Genomic DNA, 20,683 nt, shown 5'->3' with positions numbered 1-20,683 from the left:
TGACACCGCCTGGTATAGAGGTCCTGGATGGCAGGAAGCTTGGCCCCAGTGATGCATTCCACTGTAGACACTCCCAATTGTAGATTTAACAGTTCCGCCGTCTAACATTACCCAAAGGGAACAGTCATTCTGAGAGATGGGTGTCACTACCTCTGTGTGGGGGTGACATTGAATAGCCAGGACAAGAAATGACATGAAATAACTTGATAGTATGTACTGTGGTTGGTTAACAATTTTGTGAAAATGTGTAGTATATTTAACACTGTGAAATAAAATGTGAAAAAACTTGGTATAGCTATACTGTCAATTCTCTGAGTAAGGCCTAGAGTCAATCAGATCAAGCGTTAACCGGCGATAGCTGACACCCACATAACTGTTTTGGCGGTGTCGGAGGTGTAACTGCGTTGGAGCTGTCAAATTGGTGAGAAGCTGCTCCTGATCATTGTCACAAAGCCACACCCATCCCACTCGTGTTAGAAGTTCAGAAGGAGAAAGTGTAGGCTATATAGAAATAATGACGCTCAAATGTAAAATCATTCAACTAAATAATGAGGAAGTCTATCTGCCTAATCAAGGTGTAGATTACAACTCACATTCCAGTGTTCAAACTTGTAAACAGGGATGCATGGTATTTCTCTTAATGAGACTTTGTGCAGCCAATGGCAATGTCCGCTTTAGGTATAATGCCAGGAGCCGCTTGTGCATTTGACAGCTCTAACTCAGTTTCACCTCAGACTCCACCAAAACAACTGCTATGCGGTTTGAAGCCTAAGTTTGTCATATCCTCATGGTGTTACCAGTCATGGGTACCAATATCAAAGATAGGCAGAAACTGCATCTCCAATAGAAATCCCAGATCATACTTTGTAGGCGATGTCATCGGGTCTAATGGTCGTGTCACGCCGAACTGCGCATGTGCAGGCCATCAAATCACAGGCATTAGAGATCTTCACGAAATGAACCTGGGGCTTTCCCACCTGGACCTGATATGCATAAATATTTATTTTAAATATAGAGACCCGTTCCAAATAGACCCAAGGACAACTAGACCCGTTCCGTATAGACCTGGTCGGATCCAGACCCGGTCCGATCCGAGTGAGGGAAGCGGCAGAAGTCATTTTTTTTAAGCTACTTTATTAACCAGAGCTGATAAAGTGCGAGAGGAGGGAGAGAGAGGTGCTGCTCTAGCATGCGAGGGAGGGGCCATACTGTGAGCAAGTGACACGGGGAGGAGGAAGGGAGAGCCTAGAGACAGCAACCAACCAACCAAGCCGACTTGCGCTATAGTAGACTAATAGCTACCATAGCTAGGTTATTTATCATCAAATATGATTATGTAGTAGCTACCTGTCTTGGACTGCATCAAACCGGGAGAAGATAGTTAAGCTAGCAAATGTTAGCAAGCTAGGCTAACTGAGGCTGCAGTGCATGTGCTTTCTCATCCTACAGTTACAAATAACAACAACTCCATTCAGAATATTAATAAGTAGCAGCCTCCCTACCTGTTGGCTCTTGGTTGTTGTAGCCTATCCTTCTCCTTTAACTTTTAATTCCATCATTTTAATTCCATCTTCCATTGATTTACATATCTCCTAACTTTTACCACACACGGAATGAGGCTCTATGACTGTAGCCTATTGCCGCTTATATGACTTATGATTGGCCAACAAGCTACACGCGCCATGCTCCACTCGTGAAAAGCAAGAGCAGCAGCAGAAACTATACAATTTCTTTCTCTCCCTACTGCAGCAGTCGTGTTCGGATCTGTACGGGCCCTTCCGGACAAGTCAGTTCAAATTACATATACCCGAGTCCCATGACAATCATATCAGATCCGACCCAGACCCGTGACATTATTTAGAATTCCTCTCAGGTCCCGGATCGGATCTCGGGTACTGTGATTCGGGTACAGGTGGATCCGTGAAGACCTCTAAAAGGCAGTCCTTCGATATAAAGTTGATTTTGACGAAAATGAAAACGTGTCAGTTTGTCACTTTCATGAGGTTGGAGTAATGACAGTTTCAGCTACTTAAGACATTGTCTCGAATCTAGGTTTTCCCTTTAGATTTTGAGAAAGTTAAAAACTAAGGATGCATTTTTCACTTCTCCCATTGACTTCTCAAACCCCAAACCCTGGTATGGTCTGCCTAGTTTGCTTCGTAAGCGTTCCCAGAAGACTCGCGATGTTGCGCCACTGGGTTTAGAAACTCTGTGCCAATATTGTTCAAATAGCCATCATCCATTGTGTTAATTATTTATAGAAGCGACATCCCCATTGGCAAAAAAGTTTAAGGGTGGGTCTCACAGAATCTCAGTTTAAAGTGATTTTAAAGGTCCAATGCAGCCTGTTTTATATCAGTATCAAAACATTTCTGGGTACAAATTAACTTCCTTACTGTGATGCTTCTCAATTAAATTAATCAAAAATAAACAAAATAGCTTCTTAGCAAAGTGACTGTCTGGGAGTGGTCTGAGTGAGGGGCCTAACTGGACGAGCCTAATAGGAGGGATATGTTTATGTAACCTGAAAACTAGCTGTTATTGGCAGAGAGGTTTGAAACCCTCCTTGTTATTGGTCTATTGAAGGCCCAGTGTAGTTGTAACCAACTTCATATAGCCACCCAGAAGAAAGGCACACAAGACACCCACACTTCAGGTTGACTTGGTTTTTATCTGCAGTAAAAGATATCAAACAGTGATGACAGGCATTGACAGGGCGGTCACAGCCACACGTTCACGGCTCTCAGAATATATCTGACTCAATGCACAATGTGACCGTATAACATAAATGTGTTGTGTTCAGAAAATAACAAAAATACAGAAATGTATACCTGCAGTAAAATATATCAAACAGTGATGACAGTCATTGACAGGATGGTCACAGCCACACGTTCACTGGTTAGGTAGGACACAATATACATTTTAGATAGGAGCAACAGTAATGATACATGCCCTCAATGTGAAGTGACATCAATCCATAAATACAGAGCACAAGTACAACCCTTTTTATATAAACCGTTTAAGGTAGTAAGAAAATAAACATTCACTTAATATTTCAATAAAGAAATCTTGAATTACCAATAAATCACCTGCTAGCAATAGCTTGCGTGACTTGCCTAGTTAAATAAAGGTTAAATAAATAAAAACAATAAATTACAGTGCACTGACTGATGGTGCTAGTTAGTTCGTTATTAACATGGCTAGCTAGCAAACACTTGATTAACTTGCCGAAATAGGCTTTAAATACATTCACGGCAACATAAATATATAAATAGTTACATTCGCTACTGACTTTGAGATATATGAACCAGTTTTCCAAAGACACTATTGTGTTATACAGTTTTTATGTACAGAAGGAGACACGAACCTGCTCTCAGAATATATCTGACTGAAGAGCAGAGCAGGCAGACCAACTTTCCAAATAGGGGAGAAGCACTCAAAACCCACTAGTTGTCATTTCAAGGAAAATAATACAAAAATGGTAAGTCTGAAGACCTCTCGTATTGCCAACCTTACTACAATGACAGCAAATATTTTTATACATTCGACAACACATAATGAAAGGAAACTTTATTAGTATCACACCTTTTTCTGAAGTGAATGGTTTCACCCACTACTCAGCCGGAGAACAGCGGTGTTCTTCGATATCTACATTGCGCGCAGCGTGAGCGAGGTTGATTGAAAGGTGCACGGAGTTGGAAATTGAGGATTTTTTGGGAGCATGGCGTCTTCAGCGAAAAGACGAGCAGTTGGAAAGGGAGTAAGTCCCGATGATAGTGAGGATAACAGCTCAGATGAGGGATCGGAAGATGATGGTGATTCAGGAGAGGAGGACAGCGGATCAGAAGAGGAGAGCAATGAAGAGGTCAAGGCCGAGGATAGAATAGACGCCGGAAGGGAAAGGAGGGGGAAAATGGAGTCCTTAGAGAAGGCAATAAACAGATATAGGTTTGGAGAAATGCAGTATTATCATAAGGAGACGTATACTTGGATGAATGAGGAGGAATGGAGGGAAAAAGAGAGGCAGAGGAGGTCTAAGAGAGAGATGGAGGTAGATTGTGAGTTTGAGTCAGTTAAAAATGGCGTGAAAAAGGGAGAACGTTTGTTAAATAAGAGTGGTAGGAAATGTAAGCAAAGTGAGCTGAAGACAGGAGTAGAAATGGAAGTGAATGAGGGTGATGTGTCGGAGGTGGAAGGTGTGGTGAAGTACTCGGAGCCCGAGGATTGCACAGTGGGTCAGGATAAAGATGAGTGTGACAGTAGGAGTGAAGTTTGTGGAAAAAAATTGATCCTTGCCTTTTGGCTGATCCAATTGTGGTTTCAAGATGGGTGAAGAGAGCGTTGGGTTAGGTGGAATCGGTGAGGGTAACCAGAAGTGGTCTAGTGATAATTGTTTGTGTTTCTGTTGGGCAGAGGGAGAAGGCGCTCAGAGTTAAACAAATGGGGGAAAGAATTGTGAATTGTTTTGCTCTTAAGAAAAGGGCGCCATTGAGAGGAGTGATTACTGGAGTAGCAGTGAATGTAGAAGTTGACCAACTGAAGGAGATGATTCCCGGTGTGTGTGATGCTCGTCGTTTGGTGCGACGTAAACAGGGTGGCGAGAGTGGGTAAACAGAAGAGTCATTGTCTGTTGAGTTTTGAAGTTGAGTCTTTGCCTGAGAAAGTGAGGTTAGGATATATAAGTTATCCAGTGCGAGCTTATGTGCCGAATACCTTAAGATGTTACAGGTGTCAAATTTATGGGCATGTGGCAGCAGTGTGTAGGAGGGAGATTCCAAGGTGTGAGAGGTGTGCAGAAGGGCATGAGACAAAGGAGTGTGAAGCAGTGGGGAAAGTGGTGGTATGTGCTAATTGTAGGGGTGGCCATGGGGCTGGGGATCAGACATGTCCAGTGCGAGAGAAGCAGGTTGAGGTATCCAGGGTAAGAGTAGAGAAGAAGTTGTCATATGCGGAGGCAGTGAAGAAAGTACAGGAAGATGGGTCAAGGGGGAGGGATCCTGAGAGAAATGGTGTGAGTAGTAGATCTGTACCAGTACAGAGGGATAAACCAAAAAGTGATATATGGTTCAGCAAGATTGGATTTTTAGCATTTATAGCAATGGTTATTAATTGTACTGCAGGGATGGAACGCAAATCGAAGAAAATTGAGGTGGTGGTGGCAGCTGCAGAGAGATATTTGGGTGTGCGAGACTTGACAGCAGAAGAGTTACAGGGAGTGTTAAGTGGTGATGTCCCATCAATTCAGGTTGAGGGCATGAGGTAGGAGTGAGTGTATTTAAACAGTAGAGAAGGGTGGGGTTAATTATTAGTAGTAGTGTTGAAGGTGTGAGTGTAGTGTTAGATGGTAGGATATTTCTTTGCTTTGGTTTATTTTATTTTTCAAGGAAAGGTAAGGGAGTTGAACTCCAGTCTAGTAGGTGGCGGTAATGCAACAAATTGGATGCCAACCGCCGTTAAACCTCATTGAAGAAGAAGAAGAAGAAGGTTGATTGAAACTCTACATTTTCACTTTGTCACACAGTCAAAAACGTACTTTTCCTGTGTTTTATATATATTTACACACTATGGGTTTGGAATAATACTGTGAAATTGTGTAATAGCTGTTTGAAAAGACAGCCTGAAATGTCATCCTGTTTTGGTGGGATGGAGTTTTGGCCTGCCTGGTGATAAATTAGTTAATAGACCAATAAGAGGGTTCCAATCCTCTGCCAATAACAACTAATTTGAGTTTTTCCCCCATTCCCACTCAGACCACTCCCAGACAGTCTTAGCAAAATTCTTGCTTGATAAATTGATTTTTACTAAGGTATTTTTGTTTATTTTTGATTGAAAGCAATCACAGTAAGGTAATTAATTGTTAACCAGAAATTGTTTGATATTGAGATAAAAACGGCTGCATTTGACCTGTGAGTAATTTGGGTCCAGGAAAACGTCTGAGCCCTGGGTGTATTCAGGAACATTAAACACTGAACATTGCAATTAGAAATAGACTGACTAGAGCTGACACGATCCATCTGATAGACAATCTTTTTTGTTCTACACAATACATTTCTATCTGAACATTCTGTTACGTTATGTCCTCCTGAACAGGCCCCTGTAATCGCTGGAAGGGTCTCCCACCTCACAACTTAGCTTCAGTTTGGGTTCAATCCTCATGCTGCCAACATTTTAACACTATTAATGAAGCTTACTTTATGCCTAATTACAGACTTCAACAAACCACAACCGTACAAATCAAAATCCCTTCATATTACTACGATAACATAACCATTTAGCAGTCAACGGAATATAGCTGAAAGCACTAATGATGCCAGAACTGAGCTCTGGAGTGGATATTCGGGTGTTCCACATCTTGCATCTATCATCCAATTTACCTTATTGATACATTGATATGTTAATTATTAATTGTCATGTTTATTTTATAGCTTATAGTTTAATATAATGGATGAACTCTTCATACTAGAGCGCTGAAGTGAAGCAATGAGTGAAAAAATAGTCATTTCAACAGCTACTTCACTGACAGTATTTTTTTATTGGCAATGAAAATTTGTTTGATCACCACTTAGTTTTGACCAAAATACAATTAGTAATAAATAAAAAATGGACACAAAATAAAATGATTCTTTGTTTGTGCAAATCGAGGATGTAAAAAGTCAACAAAAAAGTCAAACTTGATTGAGTACGCCAGCAGAAATAACTCAAAGACAGGTAGGAGGGCTGTACAATAGGTTTCCCTGGCAACTCAGACAAAAACAAACAGTTACACCAATGTCACAGCAAGCAACAGGTTTGTCATTAAAATTCACCTCACTTCGACCATATATCCATATACACTCTACGCACACTGAGTTAAGCAGTCTGTCTTTCAGTTATTTCTCAGCAATGCTGAGACGGACACCACGGCAAAAAAAAAAAAAAAGGCCAGCTTGGATGAGGGTGTAAATTGTCAAGCGTTTCTTCATGTATGGCCTGACTTATTGTCAAGGTACTATAGGTGAGTGATAGCATCTGATGAAGAGTGTTCCTGGTGTTAGTTGATCTCTGAGCTGAGTAGCTTCAGAGTGGAGTCTGTCCTTTAGTCTGTGGCTGTGGTCCAGAGTTTCTGTGGTTGTATCAAAGTGCTTGTCACATCATCAGTAAACGTCACAGTGCGTTTCTGTGTCCTCCTCCCAGAATGCTTTGCTATGAGATGGGCTCCATCATGATTGTGAGGTGATGGGCTGTGAATGGTGGATGGTCACTCAGATACATGGGGCTGTACATGCCACTAGAGGGCAGGCTTTACCAGCTCGGGGGGAGGGGTCACGTGGCGACCAGATGGACAGTCTGTCCAAGGTGCAACACACATTCATCGGCACAATGGAAAATAACTGTGTACAAAATGGTCTCAGGGAATGATGGAGAAATGTTCAAAGAGCAGCATATTTTAACCAAGTTAATGGACTTTAAATGGGAAGGGGGGGTTTATTTGCACAAACTCTGAATATCTTTTCTTTTTTGTAATATAGATGTGTATATATTTATATATATATTAAAAAACGCTCATATTTATATTAATTTACAGATAACCTACACATCTCCTGGTAGAAGAAATACACAGTACATTATGCTTCAATAAGTTATTGTACATGTAAAAGGTAGAAACGGTGACAACAGGACAAACTGAAGGAAAGTAGCACCAGCAGCTGCTGCCCAGGTTTCAGGGGGCCTTGGCTTGTAAGTGCAGAGGGGGGTGGTTTGGCAGGAGGCACCCCTCGCTGGCCCCCCTCTCTCTCTTTTTGGGGGGTAGGGGGGCGCTTCTTGGCAGTGCGTCTCGTCAGAATGTTTGTTCCAGGCAGGTTGACCCGTCCAGCAGCTCCAAGGTACAGTAAGACCTTCTATACATACAGTATCTGGACCTGAAAGAGAGGGGGTACGATTTAATTACACTGTGCCACTGTGAAGCTTTATCCACAGTCACAGTGCAGTTGTCATAAACATGGATTTGATCATATGGGAATTATTGTTGACATTACTAACTGTGTAACATTATCTCATTTGAGACAGATTAATGTTGCTGCCATATCTCTCTACCTTGGCATTCAGGGATATTTATGTATTTATTAGGGATCCCCATTAGTTTCTGCCAAGGCAGCAGCTACTCTTCCTGGGGTCCAAACACATTAAGGCACTTGCATTACACATAAAACAAAATATAAAACAGTACATCATATAACATTATTACACCACTACATATCTACAATCCAAATGTATAATACCACCTTACAACAATATTACAATGTAGGTGTGTGTAGAGTGTGTGTGTGTGTGTGTGTGCGTAGGCGTGTGTCTGTACCTGTGTGTGTGTCTCTTCACAGTCCCCGCTGTTCCATGTATTTTTATCTTTTTTATCTGATTCTACTACTTGCATCAGTTCCCTGATGTGGAATTGTTCCATGTGTACTGTGGCTGTAGTTGTCTGTGCTGGACAGAGATTAAAGGAGGGACAACAGAGGGAGGCCGCCTCATGCTGCTGGCTTTGACTCCTATCATCTAATCATAGATGCCTGCACTAGAGGGGGGACTCTCCTCTCCAAGCAAACATGGTTATCTGTAAAGACAAGTTACCCTCTCACCCCGTTCCAATTTCTCAGAGTAATTTGCTTTCCCTGAGCAGAATGACAGATGTAAGAGAGAGGGAGAGTTTGTGTGTGTGTGAGCATGTGTGTATGCACAACTGATAGCTTGTACAGGGATAATGTGTGTGACTTACAGCTTACAGTCTCTCTTCTCCTCCCTCAGCAGGAGTAGGTCCTCACTGTAGAGCTGTCCAGACGCTGCACTGCTGAGGGGCCAACTGTAGGGGGAGACAGAGACATGTCACTTAGTCACTCAGCTTCAACACCCAGAGTGGGCCCAGGGTCAGTAGAGAATGCTATCAAACTTACTTTATGCCCATAACAACTGACACAGGATCAGCTCCCATTGCCCACTGTGAGAGGGACAAACAAATGAGAGAGAAACAAAACTGACTCTAAACCAGTTGATAAGGGCTAGGAGTACAGTACATCATACTGTGGATAAAACACACTGCACACACCCACACCACACATGGGAACGAGGTTAGTCAAGATGTCAGCTAGCAAAGCCAAGGCACATTGCATCGCACACTCAGAGGAGGAGTGCACGTGGCCATTTTGAGTGAATCACACCTCATACAGGAACAAGTCTGTTAATGTCATCATCACCACCACAGACCAGGGACCACAGATAGAGGCAGAGACAGGAAGGCAGACCAGTTACACTGGGGACAGTGTTAGAGAAGAACTCCGGTCAAAACCTGCATTCGGATGTCAGCCATATACTTACTTGTATCAGAAGTTCTGGCATAATACAGCCTACTGTACTACAGTACAGGTATAACTCACTGGGCCACAATCACAGACGCAAGTTTCAATACAGCGTTCATCCCCTTGAAAACATGAAGATTTTGACCAGCGTCCTCTTTTAACAACAGAGCGAGGAGCGACACAAACCGGCAACTGTAAAACATCCATCTTATACATCATAAGTCTTCATGATTATTTTATGTAAACCTCCTTTTACAGGGCAACTAAAATAGCTCAACTAACATAGCTCAACTAACACATGTATAGGGGATTCATTGCTTTAACTTCAAGGGTGCAGCAGCAGAGGCTGCAACTACCAACTACTGTACTAATAACAGTAACCTGAGTGACAATTACTTGACTCACAATGTCTACTATAACAAACTGACAACCTTGACAAGCAAATGGCCACCCTTGTAGTTGGCATCGGGGACAGAAAGAAACAGAGAGGAACAGAGCAGTAGAGAGAGAAGAGAGGAGGTACGGTAGGGTGGGAAGCAGGAACCAGGGAGTGTTGGAGGATGTAAAGGCACACAGGCCAACAGCAGGCCACATGGTATAGCTCCAGTATATCTGACCTTGAAACCAGTCCAAATACATGTCGTCAGGACTGTCATCCAGCGCCTCATAGAGCACTGCACACAGAGCAGCAGTCCCAGAGCAGAGAAAATAGAGATATAGTCAGCAACACGCTCCATCCATACACCGATAGAAGAGAGAGTGTGATGGGGAGAGAGAGCTCCAAGTAAAGAGAGGGGCAAGAGGACCACCCCCCCAAACTCTAACACAGAAATGCAACCAGGTACAATCTTAATCAAATACATTAGCATATTTTATATTATTCTAAGTGTAAGACTAATGGGGCTACTACTGAATTATTGTGTGGCAGTCAGCAAGTGTTTGATGAGTGCAATTTTACCATCAAATTTAGCATTATTAGCAATTCACATTCATCTATGCTAAGTGCACTAAACTGGAGGCTCTAGTCTAATTGTTAGGTCTACTTTGTGGGGGTCTTGGCCATGCAGGGGGCCAGTGTGTGAGTCTGTGGGGGAGTTTACCTTCGGGGGGTAGCCTACGGGAGTGTGAGCCGGTGGTGACGCGGAAGCCAGCGGGGAGGGTCTCTGCCGAGCCGGGCATCATACTGATCCCTTGGACGTCCCGCGGGGGGAATTGCCTCCTCCACGATGGCCCCCGGAGGTCATTATCTTCATACTGACGGACAGACACACAGACACAGACAGGTTAGAGATTGAGTTTAGAGATGGCGGCCATTATCTTATCACCAAATAAACTGGTCTGAGAACAGCTTGTGTCTGCATATACAGTAGTGTTTATAGTAGCTAACAAATATGACTAATTTCCCAATTTAGAAACTCAAACAAACTCTAAGACAATATGAGAGACGGGTCGATTGGGTGGGAAGTCAAAACTGAGGACAGGTCTGAGGTGCAGTGAGATGGTGGAAAACTGAGTAATGATTGACAACAAACCCAGGTGTGTGTGTCTGTCTGCGTGTCTGTCACGGCCCATCACCCATGGTAACAGCAGGGCTAGCTGTCCGGGTGACAGGAGTCACTCACCTCGTCCAGTCGTCTCTCAGTGCCCAGGGCTAGCAGGTTATTATATTCCCTCTCCAGAATCTGACGTGCCTGGGGATAGGAAGGATAAATAGTTCTTATTAGGTACATTTTAAATGGACGTTTTAGGTCTCTTTATTTTGGGCTACAGACGCTTTTAGTCATTTTGATACCAAGCTAGCATGACCAAACAGCTCACTGTTGTTCTACTGGTCTGGAATTAAGACGTTAATGTCTCCCTCTTGTGGTATGGTTGTGCTAGTACATTGTGCTATAGCATGATGCAGGGCAGAGGGATCTGACCTGAGTGCTTTGGTTGGGGATCTGGATGAGCAGCGCCAGGCTGGTGTAGTCAAAGTTGTCGTCGAGGGCGACCAGGGCCCCGTGCACACCGCTCTCCAGCAGGATGTTGGCATAGTCCTTCAGGCCGATGCTCTGGACCCAGCGGATAACCCGCTCGTTGCTCCACACCAGCACATCTGGGGCACACAGACATGGTATTAAATCAAATCAAATCAAATTGTATTTGTCACATGCACCGAATACAACAGGTGTAGATTTTACATTGAAATGCTTACTTACAAGCCCTTATTACAATACAACACAACATGGGTGATTGGTCCTTAATGACCATCACCTCCTAGCTCTATGATAGGTAGACACTGCTTGGCTATATTGCACAATAGAATGCAATACATACTGTAAACTATTACTTGCCTTAGCAGATTACTAAGGAGATTGTAATTAGACACTACTAGATTCTTTAAAAGAAAACACAAATTCCACCCAAAAACTATCTTTTGGTATTTGTTTCATTAGTCCATTGTTGACATAGTCCCAAAATGTTTTGTTTGTCACCAATCAAGTTTTCAAGGTACTGTATATAACTTTCAAAATGCAGAAATCATCCCCATCTGATGCATTTTGCATCATATGATGCTTTCTGTATTTTGAAAGTTAAATATCTTGAAAACTTGATTGCTGACAAGCAAAACATTTTGGGACTATGTCAACAATGGACTAATGAAACAAATACCAAAAGATAGTTTTTGGGTGGAATTGTCCTTTAAGTACCTCTTGTTTCATGCTGGCTGTGCTCTCTGCGTCTCTCCAGCTCTTTCCTGTCATAGTTGAGCTTCTTCAGACCCATGATGCCATACTGCAAACTCGTCCTACAGTCATGCAAACATTAGAAAAGCCATTTTTGAAAGACAGACACGATAATATTCTGCACTTATTACCACAAAATGAGACTAAACACAAAACTTTCTGACCAAATCCTACTTTTCTACATCATGCAGGAGGAGGGCAGGTGAAGCTAGTGTACCTGTGAAAGCTGTCCACCATTTTGAGATGCACCCGGAGGTCCTTCTTGGTGAGGTGGTCCAGCATGCGGGCATCCACCAGGCACTCCATGAAATAGCTGCGGTACTGAGGTAGTCCTAGACTGGGCAACCACTCGTTCCCTATCCACTCATGGTTCATGTCACCATACGCTAGAGTCTGACAGGAAACAAATTGCAAGGAAACAAATACGTACTGTAGCCCATTGTTAATCTGTAAACTACATTTGATCAAGTTGAAAAGTAGCCATATAGACACTGTTTTACTGTAAACCAACTCTGGTGTGAACTAGAGTAACTCTAAATAAACGACAATTCTACTGTTTTAATCCATGAGAGCGACAGCAAATTCTTTACCTGCGCCCAGCTCCCCTCCTCGGACTCCCCGGACCTCTGTCATTGGTCAGGCATGGAAAAGAAACAGTAGCAATATGCATGAGAACATAATAGCAACAGGTCATTGGACTTCATCTACAGTCCAAAAGTCTCTACTTTAGCATCAGAGGCTGTTGACTTGCTCAAGCCAGAGCAAAGGCCTCAGAATGTACAGCAAAGTTCTCCCTCGCATACATTCTCCTAACAAACTATTCCAAACTAAAAGTAGAGCTATATATGTTTGAAAACTCCCTATTCAAGGTAGAGAAAATGGCCTGTGGAATTTAGCTGCAATCTGAGAAGGGAAAATGATTTCCCACCTTTAGCGTGTGAACTGAACTGGCCCCATGGGATAATAACACAGTTATCCCTTTAGTCCTTGCCTGGGCTGAGCTGCTGCCAGATTACATTTGATTTGGAGACAGGCGCTGCTGCCACATTAGGCCAATCCAGCCCCATTTGCACAAAACGGCTGGCACAAATGAGAGTCTTTTTTCCGTGGTTCGCCCTCCGTACAATGGTACTGAGTTGGCTATTAGCCTCATTGTGCCTGACATGCAGGCTGTAGTATGAAAATGTATGCACTCACTAACTGTAAGTCGTTCTGGATATGAGCATCTGCTAAATGACTAAAATGTAAATGTAAATGTATTAGAGGCAGGCAGCAGGGAGAACAGTGGAACAAAGGATAACCTTTATGATCAAGCTCAAAGAGATCTATTCTTACATGTACATTACATAGCTGTCTGTGTCCTAGTGATTGACATGAATGACACCTGCAGTGACTAATAATCATGTAAGCTTTAATCTTGAGACAGAAGCAATTGGTTTTAAATGGACATGTTTGCAACATACTGTATCAATTAGCAGACCTGTATCTGATTTGATTTAGCTTCTTACACCTGTCTTGTACGGTGAATCCTTTGTACAATCAGCTGATCACTGTCAGGTTTAAAAGGATGACATTGCTAAGGGCAAAAATAGCATTATGTCTTGATAACTGCTGTATCTGAAACATAACATAAACACTGGTAATATAGGGTAACTACAGTATGGTACCCAAGGGCAATGCAGTTCCCTGAATCATAGCAGTAACACCAACACACACTGGTAAATATGGTCTCAGCCATAGTAGGACAGGGATGACAATCCCCTGGAGCAAATTAGGGTGAAGTGCCTTGCACAACGGCACAATGACAGATTTTTCACCTTGTCGGCTCGGGTATTCGAACCAGTGACCTTTCGGTTACTGGCCCAATTCTCTAACTGCTAGGCTACCTGCTGCCCAGAACTCAGTAAAGCAGCCATTGACATGTCTCAACACTGCAGTGAAAGCAAGAAAAGAGGGAACCAGAGAGGGAGTGAGTGAGAGCAGAGAAGAGGTCAAAGGAAAGGAAGGACTAACCGTTTTGGAGGAGGGTGCTGCGAGGGTCTCCATTTCCTCGTGGGTCACCCATACATTGCCTGACGGCTAGGAGTGCGGTGCCCAAGAGAAGGCAGCAGCAGCAGCAGTAGTAGTCCGCCAGGATGGGCAAGCAGTATTAAAGAAGCAGAGCAGCACCACTGTAAGCCAATAGTGTTATAGCATCATGGTCAGATGATGAGCAGGCCCGCCCCTCTGGGGTCAAAGGGCAACACAGTACACAAACAAACACAGACACAAAACTGTTGAGGAAGAAGTTGTCCTTAACCACAGATCTAGGATCAGATTACTCTACCCCCATCATAACCTTATCCATTTAAGGGGTGAAATACTATCTGTATCAGTGGTTAGGGGCAACTTCTGACTTTGGAGACACAAACACATAACATCACAGGAGCACTGGGGCAGCCCACCTACACAGGTGCAACACACACGGTGCCAAAGGAACACATTTGGCATGCATGACAAGACTGGTTCACCATAAGCTAGTGCAGTAGTGGATTAGTACAGGTGTTGGGTGCAAAAAACACAAATACAAACATGCATATCCACCTCAGTCTAGTCTGATATACCTCAGTGAACCACACTGTTAAACTCCTTTCTAACCCACTCAGTCTAGTCTGATATACCTCAGTGTACCACACCGTTAAACCCCTTTCTAACCCACTCAGCCTGATATACCCACACTGTTAAACCCCTTTCTAACCCACTCAGCCTGATATACCTCAGTGTCCCACACCGTTAAACCCCTTCTAACCCACTCAGCCTGATATACCTCAGTGTACCACACCGTTAAACCCCTTTCTAACCCACTCAGTCTAGTCTGATATACCTCAGTGTACCACACTGTTAAACCCCTTTCTAACCCACACAGTCTAGTCTGATATACCTCAGTGTACCACACTGTTAAACCCCTTTCTAACCCATTCTAATCTGTTGTTGATTCAAATTTTAGCAGCCATGATTGCTGTGCTTTGCTGCCTCACTGGATCAAGCTGTCATGACCTAGATAAGAACACTCGAGGGGATGACAATCTCTATTAAAGACACCGTACTAAAGGGCTGTCATGCATGCCTGTTTCACACTATAGAGCCGAGCCAAGCCCAGTTGTACTGGGCAGCACAGTATGGTTTGGGTCGACCCTTTAGGGTGAATCAGACGTCACTGTCTGTGAGCTTTAAGGCAGCAGAATAACAAGTCCTGTGATTGGTCGAATAAAGAAGTCTGCTCCATATCCCCCCTTTCCCCCATCAGTGTTCTGCTTGTTAGACACTTCCCCTGCATTTACAGGGTTGATTAACCCTGACTGTAAACTTAAAGTGTCCGTTTGGTTCAGTGGGGCAGGGAACTGACCACCCGTCACAGCAGGGGGCACTAGGGCAGAGGGGGGTCTATAGAGTCACATTCCCAGAGTTCACTGCTCCTTGATGAAAGATTCATGAGCAGTTTAAGTGTGTGTGTGTGTGTGTGTGCGCGCCTTAGTGTGGGCCTGAGGGTGTGATAAAGCTACATAGAATGAACAGTTTGTAGCATGAAGCTCAGCAGGTTCCTCAGAGGTTACATGAAATCACCATGACAACTCAGAGCTGTGAAACAGACAGGTATAAAATAGCTGCTGGTGTGGTAAATTAGAGCAACTGCTGCAGTGCTCAATTAAGTGGATGAGCTGACTGACACTACTGAGTGATAAACAAGCCAGCCTTAACCGCCTCCTCCCACTCTCTCCAACATTCAGTTACCAACACAAATTATAGAGATGGTACACAAGTAAGGTTCTCTGACTGTGCAGGCATTACAATGCAAAGTAGCAGAAATAGCTTTGAGTTTCTTGAGTGTCTTTACCCTTGAAGACTATACAGTCTGTGTGTATGTATGCGTATGCGTGTGTATCGGAGTTAAGAACGTGTCGTAAGCTCACTCGAAATGTCGCCGATGGAGCTATCAAATAGGATCCTTTTTCTATAGCTCAATATGTTTGTTGTCAAGCGGGTGGTCACGTGTGTTGGTGAGGTAGAGGAGCCTGGTTAAAGCCCAGTCAGAGGCAGGTTCTGGGAGGCAGCACTATATGCTAAGCTAGCACACTGATGGCAGTTACATACATGGGTGCGTGGGTGCGTGTGTGTGTGTGTGTGTGTGTGTGTGTATGTGTGTGTGTCAATGGATACTCACGGTTCTGGAGGTTGGCGGGGCAGATGGACTGGTGAGGGAGACCATCTCCTGGATGGCCAGGCGTAGTTTGAGGCGGTGCAGGGGGTTACTGATGCCAATCTCCCTCTGGATCTCTGTGTCTGACAGGGCAGACATGATGGCACCGCTCTTCACGTTGGCACGACATGCCGCCACGTACCAGGCGGGCATCCCCAGCCACAACTGAAACAGGAGGAGGAAGACCATTCATGATTTAATGTAAAGTAGCGAGTGAGCTTGTTTGACAAATTATAGGTGATGTGGTTGGAGAGGGAGAAACAATGTTTCTTTACTCATTGTTTTAATAAATATCTACTGATAAACAGTAGGGGGCAGTCATGGTTGAAATGTTGACCTTATATGCCAAGCATGTTCTATCGTGACGAAATGAGAAAAACTGAATACCGACATAGGATATTTCAATTAAGACAGAAAATGAACTGTGATAATTCATTGATACGCAACGCATTCATTTACTTAATGAACACCCCATGTTGATATTAAACAACATCACTCTATGGCCTTTATGAGGTGTAATGTCAAGCAATTATAATCAAACCCATTTGAAATTGTTTTAACAGGGAAAAGATGTGCTGGGGAGAACATGTCATAGTAAATCACAGAGTAGACCTTTACCAACAGGCCTCTGAGGCTTCCACCAAGGTGACATCAAAATATGGGACATTATTTCCCATAATATCAGTGAGATCCAGATTCAATCCACTGCTGGTCCCATAGGCCCATTGCCAGAGTGTTTCCCAACTCCATTTTTCAAGTACCCCCAACAGTACACATTTTTTTTAGCCCAGGACAAACACACCTCATTCAACTATTTTAGGGCTTGATGATTAGTTGACAAGTTGAATCAGGTGTGCTTGTCCAGGGCTACAATAAAAATGAGTACTGTTGGGGGTACTGGAGGACTGGAGCTGGGAAACACTAGATTAGATAATAGACTTAATATAATAAAGCACAAAGAGTAATGTCAGCCGGAGGCGTAATCATTCATTAATAACTCTCGGTAACATGCTGACTGCGGCATTAGAGTTCCCTGCGTCGTAATTACAACACAATACATCCAACGATTATATAACAGCACTGTGTCATTCCATATCCATTACCAGTCATGTTTTGATTAAAGGAAAGTATCTGGTTTGCATTTCGAAGTGCCGTATTGGAAAGAGAGACCATTAGGCTGTGGAAAGGCATCGGGTAATTTATTTGAAGTGTGAAACATCATCAACGGTCAAAGGTTAGAGAATAATGGGTGTCGTATCTCAGGTGAATGCTGAGTGTGCAGACTGGGAAGTCATGGAGGAATAGACCACCTCACTGGGGCAGAGAATATTATCTTCTTCACAGAGTGGGGGTCTGGCACAGACCTTGTAAATCTATCCCAGAGGCAGGAGGATTGAGAATGGCTCCAGGCCAGAGTAGAGGAGTGCCTACCTCCAGCCAGGCCACCACTGTGGGGCCGTCCCATTGGGCGAAAGGTAAGCCTTTCCTCCTCGCCTCTTCCAACAGCTCGTGCCTGAGGGCGGGAGCAGAGACATGGGATTAATGCACTGCACACACACATATACTGAGACCCCACCCACACACAAGGCACTAGTATTACACAGAGATTTTGTGTGTGTGTGTGTGTGTGTGTTCACTGTACAGTGCCACACACTTTATCTCTCACAGACCAGAGATTTCTAAAAGGGCACGGCCCAATCTCTCCACACACTGCCTGTAAAATGAGTACTCTCTCTCTCTGCCCCTCTCTCTCTCGCTCTGTGCCTCTCTCTCCCTCTCTGTCTGTCTCTCTATATCTCTCTCTCTGCCCCTCTCTCTCTCTCGCTCTGTGCCTCTCTCTCTGTCTCTCTATCTCTCCCTCTCTCTCTTTCTCTCTACCCCTCTCTCTCTCGCTCTGTGCCTCTCTCTCCCTCTCTGTCTGTCTCTCTATCTCTCCCTCTCTCTCTTTCTCTCTGCCCCTCTCTCTCTCGCTCTGTGCCTCTCTCTCCCTCTCTGTCTGTCTCTCTATATCTCCCTCTCTCTCTATGCCCTCTCTCTGTCTCACCATCTGGTCCAGAGACACACCTTCAAGGGACAGCTATGGCTGCTGAGCTGCTCACTGAAGCCTGACTTTGAGTTGCTAATCTGAAGAACCATCAATCTCCACTTGTCTCTGTGCTGCAGCTGGGAATGTATTACTACTGCTGAGATACTAACTACAGAGAGACTGGGCTTTTTCGGCTGACTGCGATACCGCTTTGAGAGTCTTGCTGAATGTATTCTTTCTGGTCATCTTTAAATAGTGTTTGGCGTCTTTATTCACATTCTTTGGGCAAAAAAAAGGGAATACTGCATTTTTGTGTGGCGGTGGAAGTGTTCAATAGGTGAACTAAGATGGCCCGAGTTAAATAGAGAAATGTGTTATTTGTGCTGAGCACCACTTTGAAAGCTGTGCTAACCACTCCCACCGCCCTACTCAGCTCAGAGTAAATTGCACCTTATCTAGGGAGAGCAGAGGAGAGCAGATAGATGTTCTCTTTACCCAGGCAATTTGTAATATGCTGATTCCTGCGACGCCAACTCTGTTAGGCAGAGTGAGAGACAGAGAACTGATGAACAGTCTATATAAATATGTGTTCGGGTGTGTGTGTCTCATCTTTATTGCCATGTGCACACTAATGTGCTAATTAATGGAGTTGGGGAGCAGATGGATGGGAGGCCTATGGTGTAGAAAATAACCAGAGAGGCTACGCTAGAGAGATACCTAACTGTGGAACGTTACTTCCTAAAGACAGTTCATAGTGTATACGCTGAGTTTGGTTTGTCAACAGAGCTAAGAGTCTGAATATAGAGAGGGCCTGTTGAGCTGATTAATACATAACTCACACAACATGCTATACACATAAAAATGGACATAAAAACTGACTTCTGAAGTTACAATTCTATTCAGTGAACAGAATACTTCATGAGAGTTCTAAGGCAGAAGCAAGTTCTTGTATGCAGCTAAAATGTCTTCCAACTCGAGACATAGTGGTCAACATGAGGCCTATGGAGAAAAGGTATGTAACACATTATGTATATGACTCGTTCAGAGTTGAAGGCCTCAGTGCAGAGAAAGGGCACTTGAATACAGCATACAAAGACTGAATGGACTGACACACAACGTAGGAGATGTGTCCATTGATATCAATCAATATTAAATGTTTTCATTCAGTGTCGTATCAATACAACAGGTATATAGATAGATATGTTCATGTCAGGTTCTTATGCATGAGATGTACATCCACTGAACTTAGCTAGGAAAGGAAGGAAACAGTTATGACAAAGAAAATAAAACAACAACAAGATTTGACGCCCCATAACCCGGTATCAGAACCGGTTATATCTCACAGTCACAGATATAGAAACACAAGGAGGGAGGAAGGTATTGGACATTCCAGGTATAAAAATCAACCCCATTAACGGGTGACGGCACACATTCTTTGTCCAGCCATGGATGCAGCCGCCACTGCACTGTGGGGGAGAAACATTTTATACGGTAAATGAAAAGATCAAAAGAGAGAAAGGAAGGAAGAAAGATAGAAAGCAAGGGTCATTAACTGCCATAGAGGACAGAGTGACGTCAGCTTTGGCACCGGCCGTTGGGAGGGGGACAGATGGATGGACAGAGAGGTGGACAGACGGCACAGCGCTGACAATGGAGATGTCCAGGTGTCACACTGTCACAACTTACCCGCTTCTTTAGTCATATGATGAGAGGGAGGGAGGAAGAGTGCGAGGAGAGAGAGAGGAAGAGAAAGTGACGGGAGACAAAAAGTGCACAGACGTTAATGAGTTAACAGCACCCCCTTACCACCCTGCCCCCAAACACACACGAATGCACAAACACACACACTGCCCATACATGCACTGACACATATACAAACACACACACATGGACGCAGGCACCCACACACACACACTGCAGAATAGAAACAGTCTCTCAAGTAGACATGTGACAAGAGCTTTTCCAAAGACTGACATTAGAACAGTAGAATGACAAGTCAAAGAGTAGTATTGGTTAGCAAAAGAAAGGCCACTTTCTTCTTCTCTTTGGTTGATGCATCACGTGCAGGCAGACGAAAGATAATGCACTTGGGGCAAGACACCTGCAATGCATTGGTTCACATTCTTCACAGGAACAAACCAGCCAAATGCCAAACATTACCCAACACATCACACATACACAACACATCAGCAATGAACCAATGCACGATCACGATATTGACCAGGCTGAAAATGTAAATTCAGCAGGCAGTTCAATAGCATGCACTGGAGGAGAGCATCAAGATGCAAGGCGGTCCAATTCCTGGAAAACTGGAGAATCGAGCTCAAATAAAAACACACATTTGCCATCATCATAATACCTT

The 20,683-nt window shown here is 43.8% G+C and overlaps 1 protein-coding gene across 7 annotated transcripts in view; it reads right to left on the bottom strand.

Annotated features, from left to right (window-relative positions):
* Positions 1-6,512: 6,512 nt before the first annotated feature.
* Positions 6,513-20,683, bottom strand: part of LOC123491251 (liprin-alpha-2-like) — a 212,060-nt gene continuing 197,889 nt past the window's right edge. For 2 of the 7 annotated variants that reach the window (XM_045221494.1, XM_045221495.1), the window contains exons 21-31: positions 17,727-17,808; positions 16,260-16,460; positions 14,072-14,137; positions 12,649-12,684; positions 12,276-12,451; positions 12,023-12,120; positions 11,252-11,427; positions 10,952-11,020; positions 10,430-10,583; positions 8,753-8,836; positions 6,513-7,898 (exon numbers count right to left, since the gene is read on the bottom strand). In XM_045221494.1, the coding sequence (XP_045077429.1) occupies positions 8,778-8,836; positions 10,430-10,583; positions 10,952-11,020; positions 11,252-11,427; positions 12,023-12,120; positions 12,276-12,451; positions 12,649-12,684; positions 14,072-14,137; positions 16,260-16,460; positions 17,727-17,808 (1,117 nt within the window). In that variant the 3' untranslated portion in view covers positions 6,513-7,898; positions 8,753-8,777. The other 5 variants (XM_045221489.1, XM_045221491.1, XM_045221492.1 and 2 more) reach the window with 4 other exon arrangements.

This window comes from Coregonus clupeaformis, chromosome 7 (assembly GCF_020615455.1).
Source record: "Coregonus clupeaformis isolate EN_2021a chromosome 7, ASM2061545v1, whole genome shotgun sequence".
NCBI classification, from domain to species: Eukaryota; Metazoa; Chordata; class Actinopteri; order Salmoniformes; family Salmonidae; genus Coregonus; species Coregonus clupeaformis.
The sequence above is the reverse complement of the archived record's forward strand: the minus strand, read 5'-3'. Positions and strand labels throughout refer to the sequence as shown.